This window comes from Mya arenaria, chromosome 9, assembly GCF_026914265.1.
Source record: "Mya arenaria isolate MELC-2E11 chromosome 9, ASM2691426v1".
Lineage (NCBI taxonomy): Eukaryota > Metazoa > Mollusca > Bivalvia > Myida > Myidae > Mya > Mya arenaria.
The window spans coordinates 4940340-4965438 of record NC_069130.1 but is presented as its reverse complement, the minus strand read 5'-3'; the positions used below and the strand labels follow the sequence as shown (position 1 = coordinate 4965438).

General features: G+C 40.2%; 2 protein-coding genes across 8 annotated transcripts in view; both read right to left on the bottom strand.

Moving 5' to 3' along the window:
* Positions 1–1651: 1651 nt before the first annotated feature.
* LOC128202848 (mucin-12-like) lies at positions 1652–9048 on the bottom strand. Its single transcript, XM_052904007.1, has 9 exons — positions 9036–9048; positions 8603–8768; positions 7931–8101; positions 7367–7528; positions 7090–7230; positions 6808–6975; positions 3523–6105; positions 2791–3117; positions 1652–2498 (listed from the first exon to the last, which is right to left on the bottom strand). Exons 1-9 carry the CDS (start codon positions 9046–9048, stop codon positions 1652–1654), a joined length of 4578 nt encoding a protein of 1525 aa, XP_052759967.1.
* An 806-nt stretch (positions 9049–9854) lies between these two features.
* The window catches only part of LOC128246733 (rho guanine nucleotide exchange factor 10-like protein), a 57163-nt gene continuing 41918 nt past the window's right edge, over positions 9855–25099 (bottom strand). For all 7 annotated transcript variants that reach the window (XM_052965123.1, XM_052965127.1, XM_052965125.1 and 4 more), the window contains 9 exons: positions 24561–24679; positions 22406–22491; positions 20016–20131; positions 19689–19835; positions 19070–19182; positions 18445–18605; positions 17964–18100; positions 17057–17243; positions 9855–16020 (listed from right to left, as the gene is read on the bottom strand). In XM_052965123.1, the coding sequence (XP_052821083.1) occupies positions 14570–16020; positions 17057–17243; positions 17964–18100; positions 18445–18605; positions 19070–19182; positions 19689–19835; positions 20016–20131; positions 22406–22491; positions 24561–24679 (2517 nt within the window). In that variant the 3' untranslated portion in view covers positions 9855–14569. The remainder of the gene's footprint in view (positions 16021–17056; positions 17244–17963; positions 18101–18444; positions 18606–19069; positions 19183–19688; positions 19836–20015; positions 20132–22405; positions 22492–24560; positions 24680–25099) is intronic.

Sequence of the window (25099 nt, the reverse complement as noted above, 5' to 3'; positions counted from 1 at the left end):
TTGTGCGCGGTGATTGACTACCCTACAGCTCGGTACCCAGCTAGTTTGTGCGCATGGTGATTGACTACCCTACATCTCGGTACCCTGCTAGTTTGTGCGCGCGGTGATTGACTACCATACAGCTCGGTACCCAGCTGGTTTGTGCGCACGGTGATTGACTAACCTACAGCTCGGTACCCAGCTGGTTTGTGCGCACGGTGATTGACTACCCTACAGCTCGGTACCCAGCTAGTTTGTGCGCACGGTGATTGACTAACCTACAGCTCGGTACCCAGCTGGTTTGTGCGCATGGTGATTGACTACCCTACAGCTCGGTACCCAGCTAGTTTGTGCGCACGGTGGTTGACTACCCTACATCTCGGTACCCAGCTAGTTTGTGCGCGCGGTGATTGACTAACCTACAGCACGGTACCCAGCTAGTTTGTGCGCACGGTGATTGACTACCCTACAGCACGGTACCCAGCTAGTTTGTGCGCACGGTGATTGACTACCCTACAGCACGGTACCCAGCTAGTTTGTGCGCACGGTAAATGACTACCCTACAGCACGGTACCCAGCTAGTTTGTGCGCACGGTGATTGACTACCCTACAGCACGGTACCCAGCTAGTTTGTGCGCACGGTGATTGACTACCCTACAGCCCGGTACCCAGCTAGTTTGTGCGCACGGTGGTTGACTACCCTACATCTCGGTACCCAACTAGTTTGTGCGCATGGTGATTGACTACCCTGCAGCCCGGTACCCAGCTAGTTTGTGCGCACAGTGGTTGACTACCATACAGCCCGGTACCCAGCTAGTTTGTGCGCACGGTGATTGACTACCCTACAGCCCGGTACCCAGCTGGTTTGTTCGCACCGTGGTTGACTACCCTACAGCTCGGTACCCAGCTAGTTTGTGTCCATGGTATTTGGTAATCATTCCTACATAATTCCATTCTCGGTACCCAGCTTACATCGTCGTCGGTGCCCAGCTAGTTTGTGTGCATGGTTATTGACCGTCCTTCATAACCCAGTCCGTGGTACCCAACTAATTAGTGGGTACAGTTATTGACCATCCGACATAACACCTCCCTCGGTGCACAGCTAGTTTATGTGCACGGTTACTGACCATCCTTCGTAGAACTGTATTGGAATATGGAAAAAATCAAAATAGTACGTCGTACTCGATTCCGACGTTTACAAAACCGCATCTCACTCCATGTTCAACAAGTCCAAGACATTTTAGAACAACACTAATCTTAACAATTAAGGATAATTAAAGGCTTTGGGCAAAGATGATAAAGCAAATGCGTTTTTATATAAATAAAGATATTTATAAACATTTGTTAAAATGCATAGTACACATAAAAGACATACATGATATACATACAATAATTTCGTTTTACATTTTTAAGCATATGGATATACATGGATATATAGACACACTCACACACAAAGAAAATACATGAATACATATAGAAACAAAACACAAACAAAAAAAGCAAGGCATTAGGCAAACAATACATAAGACAAACATATCTGACATTTCCACCGTAACGATTGGGCTATTGATCGGCATCGTTGCCGATGTCGTTGTTAGGCGTTATGTCATCATCACAATAAAAATCATCGTCGTCGTTGTCGATGTCTTTGTCGTCAATGCTGCTCCTTGGATTAACAAGCAGCGGTAGTACCATTGTCCAGTGCAACAGCATCATCAGCATCCTCGCTGTTAGCAGTTGTGGTAGGGTGGAAATAATCACCGTTGTCATTATCGTCGCCGTTGCAAACGTTGGCTACGGCGGTAGTACCATTGTCCAGTGCAACGGCGTCATCAGCATCCTCGCTGTTAGCAGTTGTGGTTGGGTGGACATAATCACCGTTGTCATCATCGTCGCCGTTGCAAACGTTGGCTACGGCGGTAGTACTATTGTCCAGTGCAACGGCGTCATCAGCATCCTCGCTGTTAGCAGTTGTGGTAGGGTGGAAATAATCACCGTTGTCATCAGCATCCTCGCTGTTAGCAGTTGTGGTTGGGTGGAAATAATCACCGTTGTCATCAGCATCCTCGCTGTTAGCAGTTGTGGTAGGGTGGAAATAATCACCGTTGTCATTATCGTCGCGGTTGCAAACGTGGGCTACGGCGCCGCTAATACCATTGTCCAGTGCAACGGCATCATCAGCATCCTTGCTGTTAGCAGTTGGGGTTGGGTGTATGTAATCACCATTGTCATTATCGTCGCCGTTGTAGACGTTGGCTTCGGCGGTTGTGCCTATTTTTATTACAACGGTAATGTTAGCTTCTTTGCTGTATGATGTTATAGTTGTCTGTCCGTCATCATCAATACCATCGTCATCATCATCATCATCATCATCATCATCATCATCATCACTGGTGCCTGAGGGGCAGATGATGTCGCTGCTGCTCAAGATGTTGTTGGTGCTGTCATTATCGCTGAAGGTTGAGGTGGATAAGCTACGCTCCGGAGAGGTGGGCAGGCTCAGTTCAACGGAACTAGTTCTGAAACACGCGGGATGGTAGGGATGTTATAATATTTATATAGGATCAGCTAATGATGAACGGTAAATTACAATCAACCCGATTAATAAAGGTTATAATGCGAGTTGCCAAATGATATAATTATGGTCCTCAAGCAAAAACATAAACTTTAGAAAATGTATGATTCACTGTTTATAAATCATGCTAAAATAATTTTTCAACCAGCAAAAACGGACGTATGGTGCATTGTATGAAAATACACGGCATATCATGATGACTTCGATGGTTTTTTAACAGACATGTAACCTACTACCTGGCGGATAATGAGCCGTACGTGTAGCAGCTGGATCCGGCAGACGACGGCCGGGAGTAGTCTGGGAAGCTGTCGGGCGTTGAGCGCGGGTTGGAAGGAGTCGACATGCAGGAGGTTGGCTCGGGGCTGAGTGGCGACCCAGAAATCTGCAGGACCTGGTCATCAGCCATCTGCATTCGAGCAAGCCTTAAACGGGCCTTGTACTCGACAGCCAAACAACCAAGGCTACGAACGCGCAGTGGCCAGGAGCGGCATGTTATCGGATATCTGAGGTCGGTCAGTTCCTTCGGGCTGAGAGTGTAATCGGCGCCATAATAAGGGGTGTACCTGGAGATAATGAGGTGTCAATTATTGTTGCTGATGAATAAATATTATTTAGTGTAGTTTTCACTAATTTCTTGAAGCTCGACTTTACGAAAGCTGATAGCTTATAGAGTCACTCTTAATTCCGTTTCTGGATAGAAACCAGTAATGGTTTCCATTTTGAGAGAACATGAATGGTACCCCGGGTGGGGATCGAACCAATCTTTTGGGTGAGAGGCGGACAACCATACCACTAGACCACTCTCACCTAAATATTGTTTCAATAAAATGATCACTGACTTCGTATCATGACTAATCATACTTAATTTTCCCTTGTCACAGATGAGTAATGAGTAATAATGGTAATCTGAAAGATACTCGTGTCTTAACTTTGATATTAATTCAATTAAGCACACATGGCAGACGTACCTGTCTGAACAATCGCTTGCGCGGCTACACGCATCGTCACAGGGAGCCACTGGCCCGGAGTCCTCTTCCCACTGGGGACAGTAAGTACCGCGGCCGTCCTTGATCTCTAACTTCCGGCAGCTGGAGGCAGCGGGGGAATTTGTAGGTATATGGTGGGGTTCGGATACAGATCCCTGTCGGGAGGTCGGAGGCGACTCTTTAGGCACATCATGGCCGTTGGATGGCCGGCTTGCAGAGGTGGGAGTTAGTTTCCGTCGGTTACTTGACTTATATCCCTGTCTGCAGACTGTTTCTTCGGCACCTTTGAGTTTTGGTGAGCATTTAGAGGAGCTCACAGATGACCCCGTAGGCGCATTATATCCGCTGGACAGCAGGGAGCTGGAGTCGCTCGAAGTGTTTGGAGGCGGTTTCCGGCTGCTCTTTGGTGAATATTCCCGCTTGGAAACTGTTCCTACGATCATAGCCCCCTTTGCTTCCGGTGAACGCACAATAGAATGTGACCCTGAAGGCACATCATCACCGCTGGACAGCCGTCTCTTGGATGAAGACTCGCGCCTGGAGACTGTCCCTGGGCTTGTAGCACGCTTTACTTCAGGTGAACTCGTAGCAGAACTTACAGATGGCCCTGTAGGCGCATCAAGTCCGCTTGAAGTCCTGGAACTGCAGGCGCTGTGATTGGCGGGAGACATTTTTCGGCTGCGTTTGGATGAGGACCTGCGTCTGGAGACCGTTTCTACAATAGTGGCATCTTTAACCTCCGATGACCTCACAGCAAAACTTATAGATGACCCAGTAGGCGCATCATGTTCGCTGAACGGTCGGCTCTTGGATGGATACTTGCATCTGGAGACGCTTTTTGCACCCTTTGCGTCCGGTGAACTCACAGCAGAACCCACAGATGACCCTGAAGGCGCATCATGTCCGTTGGACAGCCGGCGATTTGATGAAGGCTCGCGGCTGGAGAATGTCCCTGCCTTAGTGACCCCCTTTACATCCGATGGACCCAAGACAGAACGTATAGATGGTCTTGTAGGCGCAGGATATCCGCTGGACGGCTGGCTCTTGAAGGGAGACTGGTGTCTGGACACTGTTACTGCGCTAGTGGTATCCTTTACTTCCGGTGAACTCAAAACAGGACTAACAGATGACCCTGCAGGTGAATCAAGTCCGTTGGATGGTCGAGATGCGAGAGAAGACTCGGGTGGCTGTTTTCGGCAGCTCTTGGATAATGACTCGTGCCTTGAAACTGTTCCTACGTTAGTAGCCTCATATTCTTCCGGTGAACTTACGGCAGAACTTACAGATGGCCCTGTAGGCACATCATGTCTACTGGACGGCCGGCACTTAGAGGATGACTTGCGTCTGGTGACTGTCCCTGCGCCAGTGGTGTCCTTTACTTCCGGTGAACTAACAGATGCCTTTATACCTGCATCACGTCCGTTGGACGGTTGGGAATTGGATGCGCAATGAGAGGCTTTAGGCAGTTTTCGGTAGCTCTTGGATGAAGACTCGCGTCTGGTGACTACTCCTGCGCTAGTGATCCCTTTTACTTCTGGTGAACTCAAAGCAGAACTTACAGATCGCGTTGAAGGCGCTTCATTCCCGCTGGACGCCCGGCTCTTTGATGAAGACTCACATTTCCAGACTTCTCCTGCGCTTGTAGGACCCTTCATTTCCGGTGAACCCCGAATATGAATTACAGATGACACCGTATCTGCATCATCTCCGGTAGACATACGGGGCCTGGAGGCGCTAGAAGATGAGGGAGACTGTTTCGGATTGTTCTTAAATGAGGAAGGGCTTGGAATATTTCTTTCATGTGAAGTCACAGCAGAACTTATAAAGGACCCTGTAGGTACATCATGTCCGCTGGACTTCCGGTTAGCTAGGAAACTGCTGGTTTTGATTTGGCTTGACGCAGAATTGCCAGGTTTTTCCACTTCCTGATGAGCATTACTGAAACTTGTCTCTCTATATTGATGTACTCTACTTTGTGCTGTATTCTCAGCTTCGCCAGAATCACCGGAGCCTTTGGAGCTTTTGAGTTTCTTTGGCTTTCTTTTCTTGGCTTTGGTCTTGTTGCAGACGGGCGCTATGGAAGTTTTATCCGCCATTCCATAAGTTGCGTTTTGTTCAGTGGTCACAGTATGTTCGCTTCCAGCGCGACTTCCTCGTGTCTGACGTAACTTTCCTCTCCTGTGTAAGGCGCTTGCGATGTTTTCAGATTGTTTTGGAGCCCGGTTTAGTGTTGCGGGCCGCGCATGTGCACTTCCGGAATTATCGTCAACATAAGCATTCAGGTTGTTCACCGGGGGTGACTTTAATATCTCGCTAGCCTGGTCCTTTTTGCGTTTAGTTTTCGTTTTCTTAACAACGGTGCGGGTCGGAGATGAATCAGCGGGATTGGCAATCATCTCAGTTGCAGCATGGTCAGCGGAAATGGGTGGCAGGGGTGGGGGCCGTGACTTCTCCTGGGTTTCCTTGGCTCGCTTGAGCTGCTGATCGGATTTCTTGGTATAGCGGACGGATGCTTTATGCCGCTTCGCCTTCTTGTGGATCTTTCGATCGGAGTCTTGTGATTGCCTGGTAAAAACAACAGTTGGTGTTATACGGTGTGGCTGACATCTTGAAAAATTACCTTGAAAAGTCTTAAACAAGGCATACTAGTATTGAAAAGATAGATCTATATACATGTACATGTATATTTAAGCAAAATCACCAATGGAATGACAGCAATATAAAATCTTATTGTTTTAATATCACAATTTTCGTATTCATATTGTATCCAATTTTATAAAAAAAAATCTGTTTTTGCCTTCACAATAGTAATTGACCTTGGCCTTCAACTGGCTGCGTTAACAGGCGTTATACCAGTTAATCTTGTAAGTATTGTAATAGACTGCACAAATTGCTATGTCGGGGTTCGAACCCACGACCCCTCGCTTTGCAGGCGGCCACTCTACCGCGTCGCTATTAAAGCGAGCTCATTAGCGAGAGAGTATAAGTGCCGCTATAATAAACATATCGTATATCCGGTGGTGTTTGTGGTGCGAGACAACTTTGAAAAGTATCTGACGACCTTTGACCTTTGACCTTTTATAAATTAGCGTGGTTCACCTTTTGGAGCTTATAACCACGTACTCGAAATAAGCGTAAAGGTCCAAGAATAATATGATACTAGCAAGTGTCATGGAAAACCCTTGAAGATGAGATCAGACTCTCATTAAGAGACTGGTGAGCCTGGAATTAAGATTACACTCGTTATTGGTAGCTGGATGAACTTACGGCTTCGACGGCTGGTCACGGTCTTTTTCCGGTAAGGGTGCGAGTGCCGGAACTTTCTTGGGTTGACAGCCCTGTAGCGACTGCACACGCCTGGCGTCCGTCTTAAGGTCGGTGGAATGCAGACTTCCGTCAAGAGACTGGTTTTGTTGCATGCGACGCTTGTCCAGTCTAGGAATGTTTTTTATCATTATAATCCCCAAAACGCGTATGAAAGTTATTTAGAAATATGTCGTCACGTCAATCGATATTTCAAATTCGTAAACAAACAGGTAAACGGCTTACCTTCCGGCCAGCGGTTTGGTAGCAGCGTTCATTAAAGGTTGCAGCCTGTTTGGAGGACCAAAATTCTGGGATCGCGGCGTGTCTGCGTTATTAGGACATCCAGTTAGCGACTGAGTGTGCTTCTCGCGGCTCTGTCCCCTTCTACAAAGACGTAGTAACATTGTGATTTTAATGTTCTTATCAGACAACACAAGTTACGAACTTTCATACAGAGACATACATAACGCCACTGATGAGCTAGTGAGATGTCTACTTACGATACAATTGGATTACTTACTTCCGGTTTCGTCTTTCATTCGTATCATTCTCCAGTGGTTGGAGCGGTCTCGCTCTGCGGGGCGGTCTGTCTGTAGACGACTTAGGAGGCCCGTCCTTTTCCTTCTGATCTCCTCTACTTCCGTTAGACGACTGGGCGCCTTTGTCGCCGGGAACGTTCAACCTGATGGGTTAAACCATAAAATTTTGCCGTCGATGGCATTTTACTCAACTAGTGGCAATGCACGTATATATCAACCATGACGCTAACGGTCGATCACGACAGCAAACTCTTTTTTTGTTTTGTATCCCTGTTGCACCGCAGCGCATTCGCTGCTAGCGGGGAATCAATTCAAAAACGTTAGCCATACCTATAGTAAGCGTTAAGACAATCTTGACTTCACGGTGTGGTGTGGAAAATTGCGACACATCTTGTTTTAAAAAAAAAAACGGGTAACAAGGCATTACCGATGGTTCAAGTGGTAAGGACCACAGACATCAGAGAATAGTGCATATTCAGAAAACACTTTAGTTTTGTTTAGAAAGAAATATATGTATAATTACAAACCCGCTATCATATACTCACTCATTGGGTGGCGCTTCCTGTGGGTGTGCGGACATGAGTGGCGGAATCCTGCGCGGAGGCGGCAGGCTATCCTTGAGCGATTGTGAGCTGCGCGCGTCCGCCGCCAAATCCATGCGGTACGAGCTCCTTCCATGTACGGACTGGCGGGGCTGTGGGCGGTGCGCCTCCGACCTAGCGGAGAAATTGAGGAAGACGCGTGTTCATAAAAGGTTATTTCAATTTGCAACCACTATGATAGCAATGCATGAACTGATAAAGGCAATCAAATGAATGTGGTATACTAGAAAAAAAACGTAACAAAGTCAGTCTCTACAAAAACCAGCAGAGACCGAAAACTTTTATTCGAACAATTTCGGTTAAATACTCAAACTGAAACATACAGGACAATTCTAATCGCCACCTATCACTTGCATTCCGAAAAATTTGAAACACAAAATACACGCTCATTCCCAAAATATATTGTGCACATGACAATGGTTGCGGCGGCGAGAACATCCTAGCATATTTTGTTGTCTAAATCAAACCTATGGAACAGAGTGTTGTTATAGTCCCACCTCTGGGGCAGGGAAAACTGTCAAAACTCCATTGAAAGAATGGACACATAAATAAAATGGATGAATTGACAGATGTGAAAACAAATAGTCGTTTAAAAATAAGCAAACTAATCATTACCAGTTATGTTCCACATACTTGGGGCCCTTCCCATGGGAGGCTTTCTCTTGACACCTGACAGAAGCAGATTCTGGCGGGTTTCCTTGGATCGGGGCAAGCCTCGGTGGAATCCTGCGCACGGGAGAGGCGTCCGCAGACGCAGTACACGACTCTTTGACGAGGGTGTCTTTTCAAGGAATAAAATAAAGTTACATCAGCTCGCGTATATTTTTCTTTAACAAACTGTTAAGCTAAAATCGATTATGTCGGATTTCCATGTAAATACAGATCATCAACTGATGTATAAATCGCAACCAGAAAAAATAGCAGGCAATACATTTTGGCGCACCATAAGAAATACTCTGTCAATATTAAAAAAAAACTTTCTAAGCTGTTGTTTTTCTTATAGTGAACCTGGACTCATTATCATTGATTCTGTTTTTGATTTGCTTACCTTTTAATCTCATACAACAGTTAAGATGTTTCAAATTATTTCAGAGCATTGAAATATCGCCAGTTGTCACAACAAAAGTTGCGGGGAAAATGACGCCGCATCAGGCGACGTCGCTATGGGTAACGTGATTACGCGCAATAATAAGTCCTGTTATCAGCGACGTGCTAACATGACGTTCATGAGTAAATCTTTAAATAAATAATGATCTACTTTAAGTCCATTGAACATGTCGACATTTACAAATAATTGGGACATATGAGTTAGTGTTGAAAAAAGGGAAATTAATCATAATCGGACGCGTAGCACTTTCACATTACAACAAGCGTTTATGACGTCACTCCTGATTGTGTAAAATGAGTTCATTAATACACTCATCTAATTAAAATATGTCTGACTTTTTGATGTTATTGTTTTCTTTCAAATGATTCATAACCACTTCCTAATAAAATGCTCCCGTCTAAGTTGTAAAATCCCAATGGAATAGTTTTCCTTCATTAAGTCTACCATTTGACATAATGGTACCCCCCCCCCCCCACTCCCCCCCTTCTGTTCAGAACACTCCTTCCTTTTCAAGCCGAATCCCGCCATTAAACATAAGAACTTTTTTCGTTAGTTAATGTACCGAATAATGCAGCATTTTGAGTGAATGCGTATCGGATCGCAACCGCCTTGAAGCACGAGTACTGTATATTGGATACCGGGGTTGGGGGAGACAGGGGGGGGGGGGGGGGGGTGCAGGGGGATCTGCCTCATTTGAGATCATTTTAGGATATGACTTCAACAAGGCGGATAAAACAATACATGTATGACTGACAATACTGAAGATGTGACTTTTATTTCTTTAACAAACAATATACAACAGACTTTGATATATTTCATTTATAATAAGCACTAAATATATACGTAAATGTATTCAAAGCATATCACTGCTGGAAAAGTGTAACAAAAATGAAGAAGAAAAGCGTTATAACAGGAGAACCTATTGGTTGGAATATTGCCTTAAAGGAATGGAAGCGCACCTTAAGAAAAACAAGTGTTACAATGTACAACATAAATATTATCTTGTACAGGCAAAAATATAGGATTTTTTTCACAAACAAAAATCTATGGCAGGTTTTGTACATGTAGAGGAATGATAAATATTATTGATCAAACAAGAAAATTGATTAAATCTCCACAATATTTAAGATCTACCAGAAATTTGACATTATTTGGTTGGTATTGTGTTGATGCTGACATTGATGGTACATTGATATTTCCCTACTACCTTCTGGTTTAACTTAAACAAGAGAACCTCATAGTGATCGCCAATGCACATCTGTTTTTTCTTCTTTCAGTAAAGTCTGTTGTTTTTCACTCTCAGTAAACATGGGGAACAACTCTGCAGTTATTAAAACCAGAGTAATTGGCCTTGCTGTAAACGCGTTTATTGTCCTTGGACATGTGTACCGAATTTCATTTCAATATCTTGAACAAAATATTGAGGATTGAGGAATGGCCAAGGTTAAACTGCTTGCACAATGACACTAAAAACAGCAGAGCTGAAAATGATGGTATTATATGATGTATGTCAGTCGCATTCCTAGAAAGTATGCATACATCTTTTGAAAGAGCAAATATCAATGTGATTTTGAGCAAAACCTCATAGCCAACTATGATCAATAAATCATATATCTTATGTGAGTATCTCTTTTCACAGAACTAAGTTTATTCTGTTACGTTTATTTTTATATGTGGACTATACATATGTCTGCTTAAGTTTAAATTTATCTTATCATTACAAGAACAATCTCTTTACAGAGTATGTATTTAAGTTTAACAACATTTCTTAAACATAAAAATCACAGATATATGTGGAACATATTGCATAGCAAATATACAAATTATCAACTATATAACGCATGTGTATAAAGAGCATCAAAGAAAAGGCTGCAAAAAATGCAATATTACAATAGATTTTTTTATTACAATACTTGTTGTTAGTGTACACAATGTACAAGCATGACAATTTTGGATGTCTGACACCAAATAAGTGACCTGTCACCTTAGTGCAATAATTCAATAACTGCATATGAAAATAGAAGCAGATAATGAGTTATTGCGCTTAGGTGACCGAACATTATTTAGTGTAATTTGAATAGGTTTTATGTGTGGAAAATGAATGAGTTAAAATTATTAGCATACAAAGTATTAGAAACAAGCTTTTTTGCCTTTATTGGAATTTTCACATCTGATTAGCAATCACAAACTACAATAACTTCATCTACAATGATTTATTTCATATATTAGTAATCAGCAAATATAGCCAGGCGCGTAGCTGCCTATATGCGAGTATGCGGCTGAATTCACATGATTTTGACAAAAAAAATATCAGCCAAAGTTGCAGTATGCGTACATGATCCTTAAACTGTCCATTTTCCAGTATTATATAAAGCACCTCAGAACGCCCAGAATGCACCAGATTGCACCATTATTTTCAAAACATTTCAAGTGGCATCTAGCACAATTATGAATCCACATGAATAGAGGGCTAGCTATGCCCCTGGTAGCCCTTCAAATTGTACCAACTCTCATGTGTTTGCCAGGCATAAAAAAGAACTTATTATCAATGGCATGACAAACTTGTGGTACACTCTGTACTTCAAGGCGTACATGCTTCGTTCTAGGCCAACTCATTAACTATTAAATCAAACAAGGCAAACATGATAAAAAACAAGCCAGACAAGTGGGTTTTCTCAAGGCACTCTGGTTTTCCCCACAACACTAGACCACACTCACGCACAACATCTTGCCAACAAGATTGACTTAGTATAAGTTATCATAACTTTCTTCATAATCATTGTAAAATAAAATATATAATGTTTAAACTACAACATTAACATCTTATTGCTTTTATAGCAATATTAATTTTTCACAATCTTCGAGTTGAATTTTAGCAAAAGCACCCCCCAAGGTGGTATTCAATATGCAAATTAAGTTTATCTTATGGTCATACATCATTGACTTCATTCACTCTATTTGTCAGTTATTAATAACAAGTAATCCGATTAGCTCAATCATTCTTATGTCCAATTAAGACCAATAATGAATACCAGCCCTCAGCCAGTGCCAATGCTGGTCTGTTTTTGTATCTCAGTCAAACAAGGGACATAACTCAACATTAATTCAACCAAGAGTTATGGGCCTTGTATATAAACAATTCACGCCCTGAACACTTCACTTGTCAGTTTTGATTTGTAATATTAATACTACTAATTTTGCACAACAATATGGCATCTCATTAATTATTACCGGTATATTATATCTATAACTAATACTAACATTATTACTAATGATATTTTAACAGTAACAAAAATAATTAGCACAAGAAATGAAAAAAGTCAAGAAACAAGAAAACTACTTTTTAAATACTTCATAAATGCCTCGGACCTATATAGGTCCGTGATAAATGCTTACCCTGATAGCTATAAAAAGTACATTTTCTTGTATTTTGTACCACTTAATGTTAAAATATTTAAAAAGCAGGCCCCAATTCCTTAAACAATCTTAAAACTCTTATAAATGGACCAATATTAGCACAGTATTTTTGTTTGGTTACAGTAGGTAAGAAAGTGTTATTTTCACATTTTAAATATTTTTTCAGACTTCGAAAGGATTTGTTTTAAAGATAATTATGATTTCAACTTTGTCTTGGTTTTCAAAGTCAAGTTTAAGCAATTAATCTGGTTAAATATGAAACTTACAGCTGTTAAAGCAGTTAAGATAGTTCAAGAAATTGGGGCCTGTTTAAATATAAAATACATAATTATTATAAAAACAATTCAACACTTAATCAAATAACATAAAATTGTGTAAGATAAATGCAGCTAATTTTTTTATTATCACTTTTAAATACGAAAAGCACAACAATAAACATATAAGAGAAATCAAAATCCAACTACAACATATGATCTTAACATTATCAATAATGACGTAATGATGTATAAGGCATGTTTAATAGTTCTGTTATTTTTTTAAAAAAAATACCATTGTTCGCAGGAGAAAGGAATAAAAAAAAAACCCACAAAAACAACAACAATTTTCAATAAGTGTCAGTATAGTTTTCAATTTCATAGTAAGTTTCAAGTGGGACTTTATGATACTTAAAAAATCATCATGTGTAAGTTAATGTTCTGTTCTATTTGCCAAAATATTAGTAAAAATATATAAAAACTCAAAATAATATATTTATCAGACTAATTTTCATAAATCAGTCAGCTGGTATGACAATTTCTAAATTGGGTTTTATTTTTTCTCTCAAAAATGGCAAAAATTCTGGTCAGGGTCTTAGCAGCAAAAAATCGAAAAGAACTCAACCTGTTTGTGAACAGAAATATATATCTTAATATCTCATGATATCTGAAAATATAAATGGGTTAAAAACTAAATCCATATATAAAATATATAGCAAAAATATGAATATTTCAAAATTCTCAAAATCTTAATTGATTAGCAAAAAAATTAAAACAGATTTACATACATAAAGGTTTCTTACATCATGTACTTACAAAAAAGATATTTTTATCACAGGTTCACTTTTCAATACAACTCTATGCATGATTTAAATTCTTTTAATCTATGTACTGAGCAAATAAAAAGTCAAATTTGATCAATCCTTGTTCAATGTTTAAGATAAATGCATTGACCTCCTCTACTTCTAATATAGTTTTGGGATTGTTTTGAGGACATAATGTATTTGCCGATTTTTGGACCATCTGGTGTCCAGTCCCTTTTATATATGTGCATACATACTTTATTTTTTACAAAGATATTATATCCTTTATAGTATAAAAAAATACATACTTTTTTGTAAAATACTATGATTTATCTTTATTAAATTCATCTTTACCACAACTGGTCTTTACACTATGTCAGTGGACATTCACTAACTACATGTATGTTACCTTCATTCTAAACAATACAATAAGCCTGGACAGAATGATAGCATTCGATACTTCAGCAAAGTACAATCTACAATTTCACAGAATTGCAGACAACTAAAATGTAGTACAAAATCAGACAAGCTCAAGTATCTATTGGTTATTTAAAAGAAGACAAAACCTATGGACGCAAAATGCATATATTGTGTTGCCATGTTGAAAGCCTGCCGATTGTGGGTTTTCCTGGGGAAAAGGGTGAATGCCCAAAGTTGACTCTTACAACAAACCCTTGATCTGTCCCTGCATCTTTTCCACAAAGATTTATTTTTCTCAATGATGATGTTCTACATGTAACCAGTGCAGGCCATGCTTTGCTAGTAAATACACAAATATATACGTTGTACAACAACTACAGTTTACAACCATCTTTAAAACAATGGTTAAAAAATATAATTCATTTTTGTTTGAAAACTATTTTAATTCGAAAATTTACATGGTGGAAAAGATTTCAGATTGTTTAACACGCCTCGTGAATACAATCTCTGCAGATCTGACTCTGCTGTTTTAGTTTGTAATAGATTGATCAGGTACATTAAAATAATGCCATTAGAACAATCAGAACTTGTACATCCAGAACAATAGGCAGGGTTCCTCCGGCCTGTAGTTAAGACTCTGGCGTTTCTTCCAGTCCCTATAACCATCTCCGCCACTCAACACCAGGATCGTGTTGGTATTAGACTTCCTTAAAGTGTCCAGGTTTGATCCAGAAGTAAAACTTGTCCCCACACTGGCTTTTCTAGATTTTTTGAAGTCTTTTGTATGGGGAATGTCTTCATTAAATGATACCGAAGTTTTCTTCTTGTTCCCTCCACCATCTTTGTCAGATTTATCAGAAATTTTAACAGCTTTATCACTATGACTCCGCTCGGGAGACTTATGTTTCTTCTTATCTCTAAATGAAGAGTAGTCAGGTTTCCGTGCTTGAATTGGTGTGATCATCCCAGACCTTGTGTACACATTCTCCTCCGAAGAATCACCCTCAAATTCCAGCATACCTGGTCTGATATCGTGCCCCAGTGTTTTGGGTCGTGCCAAAGTTGGATACAGCAGTTCAACAGTGGTTCTACTGGCATCTCTGTCTATAAGGTCATCCAGAGATTGCCTCTTCTCAGCTACTTTTTTCTGAAGCTCTTTAGCAAAATCTATTTTATTTGGGCCCATGGTTTGTGTTTTACCAGGTTTTTTTGCTCGTCTCTGCACAACCTCAAAGCCATTTTCAGCTTCATGCTGGCCATCTAAGTTCTTACTTTCGGTACCCTTTGTTTGTTCAATAAGCCCTTCATTCATTTTACCATTAGATTCATCTTTCAAAGCAGTATCACAAGTGTTAGATGTACCTAGCTTGCCTGAATCCTGCTTTTCTAATATGAAGTAAGTATGTTCACTAGATGTCTCTAGAACATTCGTTTGAGATCCTTCAGAACTAAGATCAGGGACTTCTTCATCATCATCACCATCATCATCATCATCATTATGATGGTTTGTTTTATCCAAACTTTCATCACCTGGCAAAGTCTCATATATGGCATCTTCAACAAAGACAGACTCCCTGTGAGACGGCTCACCACCCCTCCCCATACTGTTCCTCATTTCAATGTCTTCATAGGGATTTTCATGCACAACATCTCCTAGTTTCAGATATGAATCTCTTGGTTGCTGTGGTGAACTTTTCCCCCTTTTGTTCACATTTGAGCTATCCATCTTTGGCAAATGATCCAAGACGTCTTTTTCCATCTTATACTTCACTAACAATGATTCAGGCCTCCGCCTAATTGGTACACCACTAATTGGTCCGTACTGTACAGGAATGAGAAACCGTACAGGGCCGTTATGACCATGTAGAGCCACCTGTGGACGTTCATATATCCGGGGAATACCGTCACGTAACCGTGGTAACGGGTATGCAAGGATTATTCCGATGTTTGTGCCGACCCAGAGAAGTCCGAGACTGGCCATCAGACATGTGACCTCGTAGTCACGTCGCTCTTGCTTCATAGCCGAATACACTGCAAACAATAATGACAATATTTTAGCTTATTGATTTATTTAGGCCTTAACTTTGACAGAAAAGAGTTTAAACAGGTCATCAGTTTGTAAATGAGAATGTTATGAAGGCCCTTTTCTTCCAGAGATTCAATGCTAAATCATTATACAGACTGTTTTTATGCTACAGATAAATTATCTCATGTAATTTTCGATACAATCTAAGATGATTTAATTTAAATAATTATGTCATATAAAGTTTATTTTACATAATAATGTGATAATAATTATGTCCATTATTATTGTAAGCATGTTTGGTAAATAGAATTGGATAAGAAGTGCTAAAAAAAGTTTTTTTGACAATTCAAGAGCTGTAACCAGAGCGAAAAATAGTGTAATATGGTTGTTGATCAAACTCAGTCAAGACATTTAGCTAACAAGCATTGTGGCTATGTTTGGTAATGATATTGCATGACAAATGCTTCAAGAGAGCGGAAATGAAAGTTTGTAGCCACAGACGCCATCGGACAGCATGGTTCCTTTATGAATACCATGCTATGCAGGTGACACAATGTATTAAATGGAAGTATTTTAATCCAATATTTAGTGAAAGCATGTGTTAACCAATGCACGCATGTGTTTTTTTTTCAAGATATTTTGTCAGACAACATTGTCAACACTAATATCAACAACACCAAGGAAATGCCCTGAACTCTGTTTAAGGAATGTTTGGCATGACAATCCCCTGCTGTGCATCTCCTGCTAATTGCACTGATGTCACAGTAGGGACCAATTTCCTGTTTATTGGCTCAGGGCCATTTAGGGTCCATTCCTATAATAAAACATCTAAAACTGCACAGCCAGCAGGATATTCAGAGAAGAGATCTGATAAGACAATAAGGCAATAAGATTTAGATCAATACACAGAGGTTTTGTACAATTGTTTTTTTGGGGGGATACACGTTGTTGTTTGTTTTTTTATGGGGGGGGGGCACTTATAGAAGGATTAAACTAGGCCTTTAAAAACTAAGTCAAACTAATAATCAGATTTATACAAACCTAAAATAAACTCATTGATAGCCTTGCAGATGTTAAACTCCTGCAGCAGTTTTCTGCTCTCACTGTGGTAGAGGGCGATGTTGGGTCGCCCAATGAAGGAAGCCCAGAGCCCGACACCCGCCTTCACAATCTGATTGAAGTGGATTCTCTCTCCATCTTCAAAAGCTAGCTGGTGGTCAACTTGGTCCTGTAGAAGATTGATAGGAAACATTACATACTGTATTGCCATTAATAAATGGTAAAATGGAGATGTTGACTGGATAAAGAAGCTTTTCCTAATTCATATCATCAAGATAAAGTTAAACATCCCTCAAATGTTGTCAAAGCCTTAAAAGCAATAATAGTGGTTGCAGCTAAACCTACAACTGAAGGACTATCATCTACAGTATACTAAACTTGCAAAATAGTCAGTGAACATCAAACTATTAAGGAGCCATTAGCTGGTGTTTTGATGTAACCAAATACAAAACTTTTCTAAAAATTTTGTTAACATATGAAAGTGAAAAATAAAGGCTTCATATGGCACCATATCTATTACACACCGCCATTCATGTTTGTAATGAGTTTTATGTATCATACAAACAAAGTAACAGTTATGGCAGAATTTGTCAACATTGAAATGAAAGTTATCAGCATTTGAATGTTTATGAGGGCAGTTTTTTTAGTCGAAACAACAAACTTTACAGCTATCAATTTTATTTTTTCAATTTTGTTGATATAATTTTTTGCTACCAGAGAGTAGGGTAACGAGAATCTTTAAAGAGGCCTAATTTAATCTGTTGTTTACATTTTCTTTCCTAAATTTAAACTATCAAACTCCCAAAGGCCCGGAGCGCCCCTTAAATACATCAAGTTATATTGGAGCAATTGTGTACCATGCCCCATGAAAATTAATTAAAGGTCGTACCACTATGGCATAGTCATGCACATTGACGCTGTAAATCTGGTTCCCACAAGCTGCCCACATTCGGTTCCCTACACACACGAGGGATGTGACGGGATCGAACCCCAACATAATACGCTGCAACTCCTCCCACACACCAGCTATAAGTAAACACAGAATAGCGGTATATGGACACTTCAATTCCCCACAGAGACCGGAAATGTGAGTGGATTGTAGCAACATAATAACATGATGGAACCCATGCAAGTCCATTATCCCCAATTAATACAAGGCATAACTCAATAATTAAATTCTGCTGATGTGAAACTTGCTATAAACATGCATTTTGTCAAAGTGAACATTTGTACTAAGTTTGGTATTCATCTGATATAAATAATATGAAACCTTGAAATAAATAGTTTTTTAGTTATGGCAAAATAAAAATTACCATGACATAACAATTTCCTAAAACAAACCCCAGACAAGCTTTAAGTCACAAACATACCATCAGTCCGTGCATATACAATGAGAACACCACTCCTGTTTCCACAGAACACGTGGTCGTCAACGTATCTCATCACTATGACGACACAGCCCGTCTTGAAAGTGTACACCGGGTGACGGTGGCTGTCGGTCCGCTTATCGCTCAAACTGTACACCAGTATCCTGTGGAATGACAGAGAGGTCAAGGTAAAAAGGAACACTCTGAATATTTTTGCTTTGACTCCATAAATAACAATTACAAGACAAGAAAAACTGCAAGTGAATACCATTGCTGGTCCACGTTTGTGTTAATCAAAGGCTCAAGTAAAAAATTAGTTTCTGGAAAAGATGGTTCTAAACTAATTCCATCAATCACATTTTCACATTTGTACAATGTATTATTCTTTCAATGTCAAAGTTCAATACTGGGAATTCAAAGACTGCCATTATGTTTTGTACTGTTTAGATCATTTCAGAGCCAAAAAAATACATTTCCAATATTTGCCAAGAAGAAAATCAAATTAATAGTATATGTATTAGGTTATATTATGTCTGCCTTTATAAAAAGCTTCCTTAAGTTGCTTCTGCAAAAAAAGTCCTAAATTTTTGGAAACAGAATCACAGTTACTCTTGGAAATGATTCATACTCAGAGTCGACGGTGCTGGTCCAGACAGTATCCTCTGGGAAGGCGCCAGGGAGGTCAGTCTCTACGGCAAACCCTGGAACACTCTCCGCACACACAACTTCACTTCGCACACCCTGGGGGTGATGGGTACATTTTCAACAGTGGACATAGTTTCAAGGTTATAAGTTTAAAGTCATAGCAGTTTGAGTATAGCTACAGTAAACATACTTTCATGGTCACTTTAATAACTGGGGTATGATTGTCTCTGGCAAACATCAATAACTATGATTTGCAATAATCTGCAGCCAAATGTTTGATGAGATGTCACAGGTTATCTTTTGGCAAATGGAGTCATTAAAACGATTTGATTGGTAAGAAGTTATTATTGGATAAATATTGACCAATCAGTAAACATTTTGGAAAACTTGAGCAAACCAAAAACTTACCCAGTATTATACAATTTGCTGTAGGAGATATTCTATATCTATTCAATTCCTAATCAACTACTTAGATTTGCATATTTCTCATTGGTTCTCACCAATATGTTTGCATGGTAAATTTTTCTACCTAGCAACAAACACATTCAAAGAATAAAACACAATGTAACTGATCAATATGAGTTCAAGAACAATGGCGTTACCTGGAAAGACTCGGTGAGGGCGGGTTTGGTTGTGTGTAAAGACACGACAGAGACTTGACCTTGACCTTCAGATGAGGACCACAGCCATAGGTGCTCCACAGAGCCATCCGTCCGAGTCGGGAAATAAACACGCACTCCACATTTGATCTAGAAAATGCAAGATTGTACAAGATAGGTATTCTTTCTCTACTCATAAAATCATTTCATATGAATTGCCCCATTAAATAAACATAAGAAAACAAGTAAAATGTTGAGTTTATTCCAACCAGGGAATTTTTGGTCTGATGGAACTAAACATGTCATGATACAAATATAGCACAGCTGTACCTTGGTAAATGTCCTCTGCATGTCAGTAGACATGTGTTTGATCAAGAGAGCAGGCTGGCTTGTGGATGACTCCTCCCCCTGCTCCTGTCTGTGCCAACTGGGAATGTTCACTATATCTGGAAAAAATAAACATACGTATGTACATGAAGCATAAAGCAGGGACCCCAATGAAAATGAGGGTTCTCTATGACCCTTTTTGAGTTATCCTTGGTGCTGGTGTGCAGGGCATGGACCAGTCATATTTGCGTGCATGTAATATTTTCATATTTACAGTACATATCATTTTGTCTATGTTATGCACTCATTGCCTAAATAAATCTATCTATCTCTATATCTATGAAAGTAACTGGGTTGGGATGCAGCAGTCTGTTTGTTCAAGGCTGGTCTGTTTGAAGTAAAGGATTAGATAAGTAAGGCTTTGAGTACTGTTATTTGCTGTATGATATAATCATTTTATCAACTAAGTGCATTATTGACCATTGGTGTGCAGTCATATTTCAGCAATTTTGAACAGTCTATATACTAAACCCTACTTAGGATGACACATATTACTGACTTGAACTTTTCCTTCATAGAAAATTAACAACAACAAGACTTTACTAACCAAGGGCGTATTTAGCCAGGAGAAAGTCAATACACCACTTTACTTACCAAGGGCGTATTTAGCCAGGAGAAAGTCAATACACCACTTTACTTACCAAGGGCGTATTTAGCCAGGAGAAAGTCAATACACCACTTTACTTACCAAGGGCGTATTTAGCCAGGAGGAAGTCAATACAAGACTGTACTTACCAAGGGCGTATTTAGCCAGGAGAAAGTCAATACACCACTGTACTTACCAAGGGCGTATTTAGCCAGGAGAAAGTCAATACACCACTTTACTAACCAAGGGCGTATTTAGCCAGGAGAAAGTCAATACACCACTTTACTAACCAAGGGCGTATTTAGCCAGGAGAAAGTCAATACACCACTTTACTAACCAAGGGCGTATTTAGCCAGGAGGAAGTCAATACACCACTTTACTAACCAAGGGCATATTTGGCCAGGAGAAAGTCAATACACCACTTTACTAACCAAGGGCGTATTTAGCCAGGAGGAAGTCAATACACCACTTTACTAACCAAGGGCGTATTTAGCCAGGAGGAAGTCAATACACCACTTTACTAACCAAGGGCGTATTTAGCCAGGAGGAAGTCAATACACCACTTTACTAACCAAGGGCGTATTTAGCCAGGAGGAAGTCAATACACCACTTTACTAACCAAGGGCGTATTTAGCCAGGAGGAAGTCAATACACCACTTTACTAACCAAGGGCGTATTTAGCCAGGAGGAAGTCAATACACCACTTTACTAACCAAGGGCGTATTTAGCCAGGAGAAAGTCAATACACCACTTTACTAACCAAGGGCGTATTTAGCCAGGAGAAAGTCAATACACCACTTTACTAACCAAGGGCGTATTTAGCCAGGAGAAAGTCAATACACCACTTTACTAACCAAGGGCGTATTTAGCCAGGAGAAAGTCAATACACCACTTTACTAACCAAGGGCGTATTTAGCCAGGAGAAAGTCAATACACCACTTTACTAACCAAGGGCGTATTTAGCCAGGAGGAAGTCAATACAAGACTGTTCTTACCAAGGGCGTATTTAGCCAGGAGGAAGTCAATACAAGACTGTACTTACCAAGGGCGTATTTAGCCAGGAGGAAGTCAATACACCACTGTACTTACCAAGGGCGTATTTAGCCAGGAGGAAGTCAATACACCACTGTACTTACCAAGGGCGTATTTAGCCAGGAGGAAGTCAATACAAGACTGTACTTACCAAGGGCGTATTTAGCCAGGAGGAAGTCAATACAAGACTGTACTAACCAAGGGCGTATTTAGCCAGGAGGAAGTCAATACAAGACTGTACTAACCAAGGGCGTATTTAGCCAGGAGGAAGTCAATACAAGACTGTACTTACCAAGGGCGTATTTAGCCAGGAGGAAGTCAATACAAGACTGTACTTACCAAGGGCGTATTTAGCCAGGAGGAAGTCAATACAAGACTGTACTTACCAAGGGCGTATTTAGCCAGGAGGAAGTCAATACAAGACTGTACTTACCAAGGGCGTATTTAGCCAGGAGGAAGTCAATACAAGACTGTACTTACCAAGGGCGTATTTAGCCAGGAGGAAGTCAATACAAGACTGTACTTACCAAGGGCGTATTTAGCCAGGAGGAAGTCAATACAAGACTGTACTTACCAAGGGCGTATTTAGCCAGGAGGAAGTCAATACACCACTGTACTTACCAAGGGCGTATTTAGCCAGGAGGAAGTCAATACACCACTGTACTTACCAAGGGCGTATTTAGCCAGGAGGAAGTGAAAACACCACTGTACTTACCAAGGGCGTATTTAGCCAGGAGGAAGTCAATACACCACTCCTGTTTTACCTCAGCATTTGTCGCCGTGAACACATACTTCTTGTTTCTGAAAGGTGTAATATTTGTAATTATTATCCATTAGTTCTCATTGAAAAAAAACAAAAACAGTTAAAATGACAGCTATATTCCCCTGCCACATGTGAGGGAATAAAAGTGTGGTTTTCTTTGATGAGGATTTTTGTGTCAGGGATTGAGTATTCATTGAAAACTTGTATATTTTGTACTTAAAAATATTTAAAAAAAAGAAAGATAACTAGAGCTGTCACAGGAGTGACGAATACCCCCAAATGCCGCCTGGACACAGGAATGGCAAACCATTCCTTTGAAAAGAGGCCATAACTCCAAGGTTACTGCACACTGCATCTTCTTTTATCATGCATGTATTGTTTTATTTAAATCTGTTGAGTAATTTAGAAGTTACAATGCTGACAAGAAAAACTAGCCTTTCACGAGTTATCGTCCCGAAACCGTTTTTCTACTTTTAGTAACAGTGACCTTGACCTTGGCCCCACCAGCCCCAATATCAAACTTGACCTGTATCTTCTGATGTTACACCTGTGTACCAAAAATTGTTCAAATCTGTCTAGCCTTTCATGAGTTATCGTCCGGAAACCGTTTTTCTATTTTAAGTAACAGTGACCTTGACCTTGGCCCCACCAGCCCCAATATCTAACTTGACCTGTATCTTCTGATGTTACACCTGTGTACCAAAAATTGTTCAAATCTGTCATGCCTTTCATGATTTATCGTCCGGAAACCGTTTTTCTATTTTTAGTAACAGTGACCTTGACTTTGGCCCCACCAGCCCCAATATCGAACTTGACCTGTATCTTCTGATGTTACACCTGTGTACCAAAAATTGTTCAAATCTGTCAAGCCTTTCATGATTTATCGTCCAGAACCGTTTTTCTATTTTTAGTAACAGTGACCTTGACTTTGGCCCCACCAGCCCCAATATCGAACTTGACCTGTATCTTCTGATGTTACACCTGTGTACCAAAAATTGTTCAAATCTGTCAAGCCTTTCATGATTTATCGTCCAGAACCGTTTTTCTATTTTTAGTAACAGTGACCTTGACTTTGGCCCCACCAGCCCCAATATCGAACTTGACCTGTATCTTCTGATGTTACACCTGTGTACCAAAAATTGTTCATATCTGTCAAGCCTTTCATGAGTTATTGTCCGGAAACGGTTTTTCTATTTTTAGTAACAGTGACCTTGACCTTGGCCCCACCAGCCCCAATATCGAACTTGACCTATATCTTCTGATGTTACACCTGTGTACCAAACTGTATCTTCTGATGTTACACCTGTGTACCAAAAATTGTTCAAATCTGTCTAGCCTTTCATGAGTTACCGTCCGGAAACCGTTTTTCTATTTTTAGTAACAGTGACCTTGACCTTGGCCCCACCAGCCCCAATATCGAACTTGACCTGTATCTTCTGATGTTACACCTGTGTACCAAAAATTGTTCAAATCTGTGTAACCGTTATCGTCCGGAAACCATGAAAACCGACAGACCGACCGACCGACAAGCTCACTCCTATATACCCCCTCAAACTTCGTTTGTGGGGGTATAATTATTAGTTATGCATATAAACAATGATGAAGGTAAAAGTATGACACTTTTGTGGTAGTTGAGTTGCTACCTCATCAAAACAAATTATATAGTCGCTATATACGGTATGTCTTTTTCATTTTAGGAATAAAGGTCAGTCAGTAAAATTATGTCCAGGAATCGTAAGGCCAAATACTCAACAGTGACTTTGACTTTGAAACATGGCAGTTATAACATGGGTTCTTCACATCACCAGCTAGTCTTACATTTGATCAAGTAGCATAAATTGACAATATTGAACCCAGAGTTATGGACCTTGCTGTACATCTGTGCATTGTCTCCAGCAACACTTATACCAAATTTCAGTTGAATATTTTGATCGTTTTTTTTTTAAGTAATGAACAAGGTTAAAGTTTTTGCTGAAAACGCCGACATCGACAACAATATGAAGCCTTACACAATACCTCAACTTTTTTTCCCTCGAAAACCATGAAAGCTAAAATAATAGTAGTCTGGGCAAAATTAACGTGTGCCAACTTATCCAATCTGACATACCTTTGTCTGTCAAGCAGGATTATAGCCGCTGAGTTCAACATCTGGAGTTGGTAATCTTTGCCCTGTATCTGCTGTTGAAGGTTTGTCAAAACCTTGGTGAGGTGATCCTCAGACAGGCTCTGGAGAAAATCACTCTATTTTGTAAATTTACATTTTGAATAAAACAAGTGTAAGCTTATGGTATATCACTGGTTGTGTATTTTTCTATGTAAGTCAAGTGGTAAAGGAGACAGACACAGAACCTCCAAACAAACCTCATCCTCCCCAACCCATCTTTTATATTCATGAGAAAAAAAAAATCTGCAAAAAATAGTGAGGGATTTTGTCTGTCTGCAAAAAATGGTGGGTGGGGGGATTTTTGTCTGTTTTTGTAAAAAGTTGGGAAAGGGATTTTGTCTCTGTCCGAAATTTGGTTGGTGGATTTGGTCTGTTTTTGTAAAAAGTTGGGGAAGGAATTTTGTCTGTGTCCAAAATTTGGTTAATTGATTTTGCCTGTTTTTGTAAAAAGTTTGGGAAGGGACTTTGTCTGTCTTGCAAAG